At 36.1% G+C, this 13,067-nt stretch overlaps 1 protein-coding gene across 10 annotated transcripts in view; it reads left to right on the top strand.

Moving 5' to 3' along the window:
- The window catches only part of FHIT (fragile histidine triad diadenosine triphosphatase), a 624,994-nt gene that overhangs the window by 197,121 nt on the left and 414,806 nt on the right, over positions 1-13,067 (top strand). For 9 of the 10 annotated variants that reach the window (XM_067303616.1, XM_067303611.1, XM_067303610.1 and 6 more), the window contains one exon: positions 752-873. In XM_067303616.1, coding sequence (XP_067159717.1) covers positions 774-873 — 100 coding nt within the window. In that variant the 5' untranslated portion in view covers positions 752-773. Of the gene's footprint in view, positions 1-751; positions 969-13,067 lie in introns of all 10 variants that reach the window. The other variant, XM_067303620.1, reaches the window with a different exon arrangement.

Raw genomic sequence — 13,067 nt, 5'->3', positions numbered from 1 at the left:
CAGCATCTTGGATATTTCTGATTGAATTAAATACTCTAAATACTCTTGGGCTTAAAGACCTAAAATAGAGTCCGTTAGGTTTGTGCCTTAGTTAACTAAGAAGGATTTTCATCCTCACTGTAAGAGAGGAAATGTTAGTGAATGAAAGTGGGCATTTTGAGCTTTGTGTAAGAGAAAATGTTGCTCACAGCTATTGATTTTCTTTACATTTCATTTGCACAAACTGGAAAGCATGTACTGAAAGAGTGACTGATAGGCTTTCCTTAATTTGTTTATATTTCTTCTATTGAGGCATTTCTTGGAGAGGTTGATTTAGAAAATGTAGTTTCTTTACTCCATAAATCCTTGTGTGTATTGATTTGCGTTGTGGCACATGTGAAATATACAAATGCATGTGAAATATTATTCATGCTTTTTCCAAGTGCCTAGGATTCAAAAATGTGTGCAACAAAGAAAAAATGGCAGTGAGGGGCAGAAATGGCATTCTGTCCTGAATTTTGTAGCCCAGCCAAGATCATGAGAAAAGACTTTAGGAACTTGCATGCAAAATTTTTTGTTTGGTAAGAAGTCACACCATCACTTTAAAGGAGAAATTGTTCGGCACTTTAGAAAAGCCTTACCAGCTTGGTTAGCCAAGGGGTCGCTTTCTTTTAGTAGTCCTTCTGCTGCCCAATTTAGCTGTCATCTTCCTGTTGTCTGAAAATAAATTCAAAGCCAGTCTCTTAATCATCTTAATGATTTTCGCTTTCAGATCCTGAAGATTAGTATTTATAATGTTGAGATTTGGGCAGCATCTCATCAAGCCCTCTGTGGTCTTCCTGAAGACGGAGCTCTCCTTTGCTCTTGTGAACCGGAAGCCAGTCGTCCCAGGGCGTATCCTTTCAACCAGAGCCTCAGTCATGAGCGCGTATGGGCCGTTCAGCGTTCTGTGGAAAAGTGGGAGATACTCTGCACGTTCTGAAGGCCAGGTAGGATGTTAATCAGATTTATTCTGAAACCAGTCAGTGGAATGTAATATGCTTGATCGGTGTTGCAGAACTTCTAAAAACGGTTGCTTAGCAACTGTGACCTTAGAGGTGAATTTCTATTGATCTTTTCACCACAGAAGATGTATAAACAACCAGGTGCTACTAAAAGCATTTTAAAGTGTATCGGAGGTGGTAGTGTTTAAATTTCATATTATGCTAAATAACACATCCTGTTTCCCTTTTAATAATGTCACTTATTTTTAGACATAGTAACTTCTTTATGGAAAATTTTCAACTTCTCATAGCTAAATGTACACAATTTGTCAAATGGCAGCAGAATCCTGTACGAAGACTATTTTTGGGGGGGACAAATTACGTTGATTAATTTAGGTGGGAATGGATTAAATAAACCATCTGTATACCATACACATTTCCTGAGGAAAAAATGTTTTAAGTAAAACTATTCTGTCAGTCAGAAACTTTGTAGGAACTCAATTCTGCAGGATGCAATATCCCCCTAGGTAGTCTCTTTTGTAGCGTTGCATGTTATTTCCCCATCAAAACTACTGCTGTGTAACTTGTGCTTATTTCATTGGGTGGAGGTGGAACTTTTCAGAAGTATTTAAGACTGATTGTTTCATTTCTATAGAGGTCCGTGGTAAAACTTCAGTAAGAAGTAAATTAGGCAATGGCTGAATGTATGTTGGAAAAAGAAAACCTATACCTGTACATACAGAGTAAAAATAGGTGTTAAATTTTTATTCAGCATCACTGAATTTATCAAAAGCTTTTATGTTCTGCTGTAGTTTCGTGTTACTTCTTACAAGTTTTAATATATAATTTTAAATTTAGTATAGTTTCGTGTTACTTCTTACAAGTTTTAATATATAATTTTAAATTTAGTAGCTTTTATATCTACAAACATGTTTTTTTTCTTCTCCTGAAATACTGAATCCCCCTCTCTTCCTGTCGCTTATATAGAATACAGTTATTCAAAATAAAATTAACTTCTCTGTATCCCAATTTTGAATAGTTGCTATTTGTTGCAGATGTCAGATGATTTGGTTATAAATGAATAGCAAAGACGCATAGACTTTATAGAAACTTTAAACATGTGTTCCTATCTCACCTGTATGTTTTAATGAATTAAATGAACAGTTCTTCTCAACTCCGAGGTCCTGCAGCAACCTGCCTAAAGTATCTGATGTAAATCAGTGTGATTTACAGTTTTATCATATTTATAGCCAAAATATTTTCAAAGCTATCTAAAGACAATATCAGATCACTAATGTTTACAGATAGTGTAAATGCCTGCACAGTACATTACTATACGCATTGTCCAGGTCAGAGGGTAAATAAAATAGTAATAGACTGTGTGTGGATGTTTTAAAATGATGATTAATGACTTTGTCAATTAATTAGGTAAGTGAACAATTGCACCTGTTGTTAAATAAAGAAGAGGTCTTTCAGATGAAAGATACTTCTTTTAAAGTTCTGTGATGGTCTAGAAGTAAGAATTTAAGGAGCCTATAAAACTTAATTATTACAAGCTTCTTTCCTTCTTAAGTATTTAAAGATTATAAACTCTAGTTGCACAGTTATTGCTGACTGTTTGGCAGATGCATTTATTTGCTGAGGTTTAGCTTTGTTTTTCCATAATGAGTCTTGCAGCATATTTTATAGTGTCACATTGTTTTAATAGCTCATGTGTTATAATATACAACGTGGTCTTTGTTTCTCTGCTGAATAAATGTTCAGGTAATAAAAACAAAAACCCAACCCTTTTCCTCTCTTGTTATGATAAGAAAAAATTAAAAAGATCATGATGCAAAGGCTAGAATGCCGTATGTAAAATAGAGCTAATTTGCAGTTGTAAGCCTTTAAAATGTCCGTATAAGGCAGCATTCATCTCAAGACCTGGCAGTAACAAGTGTATTTTCTTTGTTTTATTGCAATAATTTTATCCGCCTTGTCTTTGGCACACTTGTGACATTCCTTTTCATTTTTTTGTTTTTTCAGTACAAAATAAAATATTAATGCATGCGAATTAGAGAGACAAAGGAAATCAGTTTGAAAGCCAGCTCACTCCAGGTGGTGGCTTTAATTAACTTGTAAGGTTGAAATTCCATCTTGAAAAGGAACATAGGATAGGAGTTGTGAAATTGCTGTAATAGTTTTAAAATCCAGTTATACTCTGAAAAAAATCAGTAAAAATGGTCTTGTGGAGTTCAGTGTTTGCGACTCAAGTAATGCCAAAGCATGTTTACTCAGTTGATACATTTAAAAGTTTTGTTTTGTTTTTTTCTAGCTGTCAGACTTGTGAATTCAGCTTGACACTTGAAAGTCATACTGTTCTAATAGTAACCAAGAGTAGGAATAACAAGAAGATACTGTTCGTGGTAAGGAAAGATGTGCCCTCTCCCTCTCTCCCGGGGAGAACTGCCTCAGTTTCCCCAGTATTAGACTTCTGTCTAATGAGCACATTCTAGTTCATGGGCACATAAACTCGTTTGTGATATGATCCGCTTGAGAGAGGAGGTAGTGATTATTGCAGATTCTTGAATAAGAGGTAACTGGGATCTTGAGTCAGAGTATCTGGCATGAAACTGGTATCTATACTGCCCAAGCTAAAATATGTATGTTTGTCTGAGTGGCGCTAGTAGCAAATTCATTTACCTCTTTTGGCACAACCAGTGGATGGAGAGGGAGAGCTACATGTGCAAGATTGGTGTGTGTTTTCAGGACATCCAGTCACACTGCTGCCACCCAAATGGGAAAATTATTAAGACTCAAAGGTGCCTGACCACTCTGTTGGAAGCACATCAGGCCTCCCTACTCCCAAGAAAAAATTAGATGAGTACCTAACCTGCTCTGTTCTTGCATATATTTCCAAGGGGAAATGGGGCTTCCCTGCCACTTATCTGTCTTATTTCAGAGTGGCCAGGCACACCGTAGTGTGTGCAGTCTTGGTTAATGAGACATAGTTTTTTTAAGAATACAGAAATAGTACGATTTTGCTTCAGTAATGCTTATGGATGCTTCTGGAACCAAGAGCTTAGGTGGGAAGAGCATATGCTGTATATGTCTTAGCAGTTAGCTTGGAAGTGAGGAGGCTGTGAGCTGGTAGTACAAATCCCAGCAAGTTTACACATGAACCAGTACTGTTTTCTGTGAAAAGTGGAGTTCCTGTTTCCTATTAGTGCTGTTAATTTGCTGCTCTGTGAAGAATGATTGTGAAATGTCATCTGTTGGCTGTCTTGAGCAGATAGATAGTTGTCTTAGAGAAGGTAGTTATTCAGTGGCTGGAATAGTGCAGGGTTATGTCTATAGCCAGCAAATGCATTGCTTGCATTACTCAAAATGCACAAGGCAGGAATTGAATCAGCTTCTACTGTTGTCTTCTCTCTTATTTCACTCTGAATCTTGTTGCTTCCATAGTTCAGAACTGTAGAATTTCTTTTAAATAAAAGCCATCTGCTCATTGATGTGGGCTCTTTGCTCTTTAATATGGCTGCAAATACTTTGAGGAGGACCTACCATTTTATTGATATTTTCCTATCCATACAACATAGCTTTACTTGGTTTTGTTCACATCTTCAGTAAATATGGACTGATTTTTTTCATCACTGCCTTTCTCATTGCATTGTGCTAGGTTCTTGCTTTCATCTTGTGTTAAACATGAAAAATGAATTTGAACATTAGTAGAATCCATTTGGGAACCAGAACTTCTATTGTAAATAAAATTATTCATTTTTTATGTCATTTTTTTTTCAGCAGACAAGGTATTGATCTTTGGATTTCTGTTCAGGATGCCATAAGGAGAACTAGCACAAAAGGAACACGGCAACGTTTGTAAATAGATTGAATGCAATATGGAATGACAGAGACAAACATCAGATCTATGGCAGTACTATATCATACAAAACATTTTTCAACAGTTATTGAATTGGTTATTAAAAAGAACAGGCTTTCTAACTGGGAACAGTGAGCTGAGAGTTATCAGGATCAAGCAAATTTAATAGTAATTTGTGGTGGACAGTGTGGCCCCTTCAACAAGAGTGCATGCATCTGCATGTAATAAATTAGAATAAATGCTTTACAATAATTATCTTTGATTATGAAAAGTTTTTTTTCCATTTAAAAATCTAACACTATTTAACTGTTACATACTGAGTGTTGCTGGCATATGTTGTATTCTTTTTCTGCGGAGATCTGGTTCTTCCACCAGAAAGAATTCTGATTATGGGGAATAGAGAACATACAGAAACCTAAAGCATGTGGTATTTTCTGGCAGCTTCATCACTATATGAAGTTAATGGTTGTTATTTGTCACTGAGGCAGTATATTGTGCTAAGAGTTACTATGGCTTGTTCCTTTTATTAATAAAGTAGAGGAAACATTAGTTGAACCAGATGCTCCTTCAAAGGCATGATAACCTGAAGTGTAATTATTCTGAATCTGTTGCATGAGTGGGATGGGATCCTGGGTCGTCGAATGTAAGCATAGTATCTGTTTTGCTGTACAGCATGCGTGTGTGTGTGTGTGTGTCTGAGCTCCCTTGTCAAATGCTGTCAGAATTGACTTATTACTTGAGACTGACACATTCTGTATTGTAACAAAACAGTTGCTGCTTAAGAGATTTGCATCTAAAAAAATCCTTTTTATCAGCAGTGTATTAATGTTTTAAAAAGTAAGCTTAATTTTTAATTTAATTATAGTTCTGACAGAATTTCCATTGAAGATAGCAGGCTTGCTCTGTAAAGAATAGGATTCTCTCACAAGTTTGGGTGAAAACCATGGTGCTTATCATGTACATGAAGTTTTTATTCTTCCTTAAGTCATGCAGTTGCTGTTTGTTGTGATTTAGTTAGCTTGTACGCTGCACATACTGCATCTGTATTTATGCTACATAATTATGAATTTTACACTTTTTAGTATAAACAAGTGTTAATATTTGCCATAAGACTAAGCTATAGAAAATAAAATTCAGTTATATTGCAGAATAAAAATACTTGCATTTGCATATTGCAGTAATGTACACTGCACTGTAACAGTTACATATTATACATATCCAGCCCTGGGGGAGAGTACTCTTAGTGCTTTTTACAGAAGCTTCATGTACATTACTGTTGTTATTAATTTGCATTAGCATGATGCTAAGGAGCAGTCATGAATCAGTACCATGCTGTCTTAGTTCCCCTTCAAGCAAAGAGCTAAAAATAGTTTTTTTTCTGTAAAGACTTTGTAACCTAAACATGAGCCTTGAGACAGTAATGGAGTTGCATGAAGACAGAAAATATTGTTCTGGACAATAAGGAATGAACTTCTCAGTTGAACTTCCCAAATTTTCTTGGCATTCTAAGAGGAGAGTGTACCAGGAAGAGTGATGAGGTAGCTTTGCTGGTATAGAAAAGACCTCCTGAGTGGGAAGAGCAGATATAAATAATGGGTCTTATTTGAAAATGCAGGAGGAATATAGAGTATGTTTCTTCAGGAGGAATGCAGAAGTGATTGACTCATTTTCTGTATTGTCAGGATTTGGTAAATTCTTTTCAAGATCCCAGACTGAAGCTGTTTGTCATCAAAAGAAATTCTTAGGTTTATTTTTCCATCAGATCCCAAATAAAGCTGTTCCATAACTCTTCCCCGTATGAGCAGTCTTGATCCCTTAAGTAGAACTCATTAATATCAGTAATGTTTCCTTGCACAAATGAGAGCAAGAAAAACAGCTCCTATATTTAATTTTTTTAGTTGAAGTAAATTGTGGAGAGGATAAAGAGTGGGACTGCCCCTTTGGTAGCGTAGCAGTAATCCAGTAGATCAGCTTCACTGTACTCTCAAGCTGCCTTCTGAGAAAAGGCTTCTGCTCAAACAGACCAAGAAATGAGTGCTCAGCTCTGTGTGTGCAAACCGCTTGAATTTAGTAGCAATGAAAAGTCCAGTTAATTATCTCAGAGCTGGAGTCATTTTGTTTGCAGTCTACAAACAAAAGGATGGTGTTTGACTCACATTAGGAAATCCTGCTTCTGAAGATAATAGATTCAGGGCTGTGTGTACAGAAGCTTGTCTGTCTGTCTCTTTTTTCTTTCTTTCTTTCTTTTTTTCCCCCGCTCCCCTCTTCCTCCCTCCCCGACTCTATCATTTGGTCTGGTAAAAATCCTCTCCCTTCAGATCTGACCTCACTTGAAAGGTTCTCACTGTTAGAGAATGTCCTTCATGGTAAGGATTTACCTATTCTGTTTGCACTGTTATAATTGCATTAATGTAGTGGCATTGATGAAAAATCCCATTGTAAATGCTTTGTGACAGTGCTTTAAGAAGAAAGAAAATATGGAAATAAAATCCAAAGTATGTTTTGCTGATTTGAAAATGGAGCAAGTTGTCTACTAAATTATTTGTTTGCATGGATTCTAAGCATGTTTGCTAAGAATTTGTGAGGTTATAGCATACCTTAAATTGGATGAGGCATTTAAAAAGCTTGATTAAGGCCACATGTGAGAGAAGTAGTAGCTCCTAGGGTGGAGCCTGGTGCATGTTATAAACATGGGGATATCCATCTTATCAAATGCTATAAAGGGATAGGCAGTCATTTATCAGTGATGTGTTCAGCTGACCCTCAAGTCACACTATTAGAAAAGTGATGAGACTTCAGAATTGGGCTTGAAGGTGTGGGTGTCGTAATAGGCTGGATCTGTGCAATTAAATGTCTTCACTGCATTGCTAACATATGCTGAAATCCAGCTAAAAAATACTGTTTTAGTCTAATCCATTTTGTTCCCCGCTCATCATCATTGTTGTGTTTGGAAGTTGTAAATGACTTTAAATCAGAAAAACGCATGCATAATCCTCTCTACTGCTTTGGGTATTTCGGAGGCACTCGCTGTACAGTTTTGAGGGCATGTTACTCATGTATGTCATCTTAAAGTGGAACTGCATGTCCTTACAAGCTCCAGGGACATGCAGAAGAATTTTTGAAACATAGTCTAAGAGTCCTTACCATTTGGGGTGAGGTATTATGTATACTTACACCATGCCTCTAAAGTAAAGAGCAATGTGGAGACCTCTTTCTTGTCATCATGAAGAAATGCAAAACATCTAAATTTTAGTAGTTGCTGATTTGCTGGAAAAGATGAAATGTCACAGAGGTTACCCGCTGGCTTCCCAGTATTGTGCTTTTTATTGTTCATGATATTGTTAAAATCCAGTTTTATATGAAAGCAGCATATTTTGTGAAGCATGAGTATATTTCATAAAATTTACATTCATAACAAAATGATTTCACTATATATTAGGTTAGTTACAGCCTCCCATTTTGTTGTTTATCCTCATTGACAATGTGTAAAGCATGTTAGTATTTTCACATCAGCTTAGTGTTATAGTAGCTGACTTAAGTAAATTTACTTTGAGTTCTTGCAATTGGGGTGGCAGACATCACTTGGAAAAAGAGTTTACCCATTCATATTTTAGCATAGCAAGAAACTAGGATAAATGTTTAGTGAGAAAAGCGTCATCCTAAGGACCTGGAAAAAGTTAGTCATGTTTAAAAGAGAGAAGCAAAGCTATATAGAAGGAAGCAAAATTAAGAGGTAGCACATTTTTTTATAAGGAAAGGCAGGGAACCTGGGGCTGGGTTCATAAAAGGTGAAATGAGTATTTATTTTGAGGTTAACACGTAGTTGACATTCCTGTTATTTAAAAAAACTGTGGAAGTCCTGTTCATAAATAATGAAAACTTTTAGTCCAGCAGTTATTTGCTAGTCTGGTAGAGAAAAAAATTGTAATTGGTCTGGTTATTGTACAAACATGTCATTTTAATACTTTTTATTGCATCAGTAAACCCAAACAAATGCAACAGTTATAAATGGGCAATAGATAACAAATGCAAAGGGGGGTGTGCGTGCTGCCATTGCAATTTTGCCATTATAGAAAGCTTAAGTCCCCACATCAATAGCAGATATCAATGTCCTTTACCTTTCAGGTGCCAATTACCAAGAACTTCATAAAAGAAAAGAATAAAAGATTTTTTTTTCCTCATGTTATCACATAACTGTTTTCAAATTCAGCTTTTTTAGTCTTTTAAGTAGTTTCTGACTAATGAAGGAGATGACAGTTGCACAGCTATTTCTGTTACAGTTTGTGCATGTGTAGGACTTTTTGTGCTCAACAGTTATCAGAATGCAACACACACATAGTTAACCGAGTTTGGGCAAGGTATTGCAAGGCTTGCTCTTATGGCAGAACATAATTAAAAGAGATGATTGGAATATATGGTTATTCATAATAAATGTCACACAATTAGCATAAGTGATGCAATACATGCAAAGTTTCTGTTTGTAATGAAAATAGATTTGCTGGAAAGTCAATTCGAGATTTCATTTGTTCCTTATTGTTTCTAGTGTATTGGAATATTTTGTGCTATTCGGTGTACTACAGCACCCAGTATTTTTCTCAAGTACATATTTTTGAGAGGCATCTGATATGAATTTCCTGTTGCAACTTTTAAGAGGAGATCTAGTGATATGATGTTTACTTGCCATCTCTCCTCTGCTCTGAATCTAGGGAGTTTGCTGTGAAGAGCCTCATGTATAGTATTTTTCCGTCAAGAGAACCATAAATTAATATTGGAGCTTGACATACTATAATTATAACCTAAAGTAGATGTTTCATAATTTCACAAGTAATGATTTTTTAATTTTACTTTTATTATTTAAGGACCTTAGAAGACAGTGAGTAAGGGGAAAAAGGGCATGCCATGTACATGAAAAATAAAAGGAGTGCTCTCTAAACATAGAGAAAGGAAGGAATAGTACTCTGTGGTGTATAATCCCAGTACCTTTTCAAGAGCATAAAGACCAATTAATAATATCATAAACTAATCCCTTCACACTACCTAGTGTAGATGTCAGTCCTTTGAGCGTAAATCCATCTGTTTTATCCCCCAGTGAGTGCAGACAGAGAAATCTGAACATAGTCCAGTCACTGCTGCTGATACTGGGTCTGTTAAACACGTGCTCCAGTGTAAAGCACCCCAACAGCAGCACAAAACCCTGCGACTGGTGTCCTAGACCTTGCAAGTCCCTGCACTGAGTGAATGTGCACCTCTCCGCTTACCTGTGGGCCTTTCTGGACTTCAGTCAAGAAGGTAGCACATGTGGTCTCTCCCCTTTGCTCCCTAGAGCTGCTCGCTTGTGCTGCTTCATTTGTTTAGGAAATGCTTTTTTCTGTGGGTTTGAACCAGCAGTTGAGACTGGTCATCAAGGCAGTGATTCCAAATGGCCCTATAATTGCTTTGCAGAGCTTTAGCTAAGGGTCAGACACCTTCTCTGAACAAAGTAATTGGATAAATTATGTTTTAATAAGTTGTCCTGTGCAAGTCAGATATGAACACAGTGCACAATGGAGGTTTTATTGTAAAATGAGGCGACAATAGAAAACAGAGGTTTTATTGTAAAATGAAGCTATGGTAGAAAATTGAGTACATTCATTGATACAGATGTATTTTACTCTCACTCATACCATATCTAGGTTTTTAAGGTTGCACATGCACGCATAGTCTGCTCTTTGTTTGCTAATGTATTTTAGCCTTTGCTGTTCCTTGTAACCTGCTGAGATCTAGTATGTTTCTGATCAAAGCATGGAAATCTCAGCACCTCTCAGTGAGATTTCATGAATGGATGTTCACAGCGTACAATAAAAGTTGAAAATACCCCTACTTACACTTTTCATTTAAACGTCATATTGCATCCTGACAAGTGACCTCTCTAGGGAAATTCCCTTAAAGCAGTTAATTTTCTATCAATACCTGACTTCTCTTTTTTAACAATGCATTTGAGATGATTATAGTTATCAAGACATCTTTCCATTTTAAAGATTTGAGTTCGGGAGTTATCTTTGTGTGTTAATAATTTGGAAGTATGTTGAGAATACCTCATCACTGTTTCATAAAATTGGAAATTGTGTATAGCGAGTATTAGTTAAAATATACATGAATTGGGAAACACTCCTTTTTATGCAGTCTGGTCTGGTGGCCTTGACATAGCTGAATACAAGGTTTTGCTTTAATGGGTATCCAAAAATATAACTGTATTTATGAATGTAGTTTTGCAAATGTGTCATTGAATCTTTCTGTATTTCTTTTTCTCTCATTTCCAGGTAAAATATGCCTTGTTGCAAGAAAAGAATACATGACACATTATATATTTCTGTTCTGTCATAAAAATTGATGTTGTCGCACTTCAGCCATTGTAGTTCAGTCACTATAAGCGCAGGTTTCAGGTTTGTATTCTTAGGCTCAGTTCTGTTAATGATGATTGGGTCAGAACAGAACCTAGCTCATTTTACATGTAGTTCACTCTACTATTTTCATACTCCAAGGATAAAGTTAAGAAAAATTATTATAAAAATATGGTTCTCTAAATAAGTTGCTTTTCTGGCCAAGAATGCACTCAGAGCCCAATCTTGAAAACATGGTTACATTTCTGCTGATACAGTTCAATTCATGTGTGATTTTGCAGGGGGAGAGAAGGAGGAAAGGAGAAGTAGAGAAAGGGGAGAAAGAAACAAGTTTTTTATTTGTCTTCTGGTTTCTGACCTTTAAGGTGCGTCTTAGTCATGCTTATAGACTTCTTTTGCAGTACACTTCTTAGAAACTTATTAAAAAAGGAAAGGAAAAAAATTAAGTAGTTCATGCCATGCCTTGATTCCAGAAACTTTAAGAGCATAAAATATAGTAAGACTTGTGATAACATTGAACAATACATGAGAAATTGCCAGACTCTTAAGATTTTGCCAGAGAAAGTTGAAAAATGACTCCATCATATCTGTCTATATGGGAACACTATTTCCAGGAATAAAAGTCATATTCTAACAATGGCATTAATAACAGCAGTGATGATAAATTTGAAACTGGAGAGATGTGAACTATAAGCAAAGCAAGTTTTTCTTAAATATTGAGAGTAATGTAACTGAGACACATTGCCAGAGTTAAGGAACATTTGGTATCTTTTGGTGCTTTGAAATCAAGATTTCAAAGTACCAAACTTCTCTTTAAGGTTATTAGGAAGTTAACATCTTGATGGAAGAGTGATGAAGATTGAATCTGTGCACCAGCATGGAGGAATTCAGAGTAGGTGATCTCTCTGATCTTACTCTCTGAATAAGGTATACTGTTGGTGGGACAACAATGAGATGTAACGTATTTTTTTTGTTTTCAAGTCTGCAAAATGAAATCCTGTCTTCTGCAGAAGAAAGAGTGCTAAAAGGAGGGAGGAAGAGATATACATTAGGAAGTTAGGCCAAAATAATTGGGTAACCTTTCAAAACAGGGGTGGGTGTTGCTTTCGAGTGGCATCATTTAACTTTGAAAGTCATAATGGAGAATTACAAACAAAACAGCTTTATCGACCTACCATTTGATATTCCTGCCAGGAGCTTGAAAGGGGACATAAAGTCACTCCGATGCTAACCGTCTATTAACAGCTGATTTAAAATTTGTTAGAATGCTACTTACCTTAGGTATTACTGATTGTATTTCTTTAAGTTTATACACCTTTTGTGAATTGCTTTCAATGTATGACAAAATTGAATTACTTTCAACTGCATCTGAAGAAGGTCATTGTTTTGGGATTCTAATTTTGCATATTCATGAGGATTTAACAGGATACCTCTGCCAAATGCTCCCTACCTGCTGAATGCTTGGGCACAGGGACCACCATCACATTTGAAACATAGTCCAGTGCTTTCCTGTTAAAGCCAAATGCTCTGTGTCTCAATGTTTTATTGGAATTTTTGGCAGAAAGGGCTGCCTATGATATTTGCAAAATGAAATTACATGTTTCCTCCTCCCAGATTTATTTAGCTCCAGGTAGTGCAAATAAAAGACAAAATGAAAGAAAACTTTTTAATATACTTCACTCTGCAGAGCTCCGTTGTGGTGGAGGGAAATTACTTTAGGAGTGAAAACTTTATAAGCACTTTAAAATAAGATCAATATATTTTTCAAATGACTTTCCTAAAAATTTGTAGGGAGACACTTTAGTAACTAAGCTTACATGGCTGCTTCTGTACAGTTGCAGAGGAACTGGAATATTGCAAGAAGGC

Source organism: Apteryx mantelli, chromosome 12, assembly GCF_036417845.1.
Source record: "Apteryx mantelli isolate bAptMan1 chromosome 12, bAptMan1.hap1, whole genome shotgun sequence".
In the NCBI taxonomy this organism is placed as follows: domain Eukaryota; kingdom Metazoa; phylum Chordata; class Aves; order Apterygiformes; family Apterygidae; genus Apteryx; species Apteryx mantelli.
Note: the sequence above shows the minus strand (reverse complement) of the source record. Positions and strands in the feature narration are given on the sequence as shown.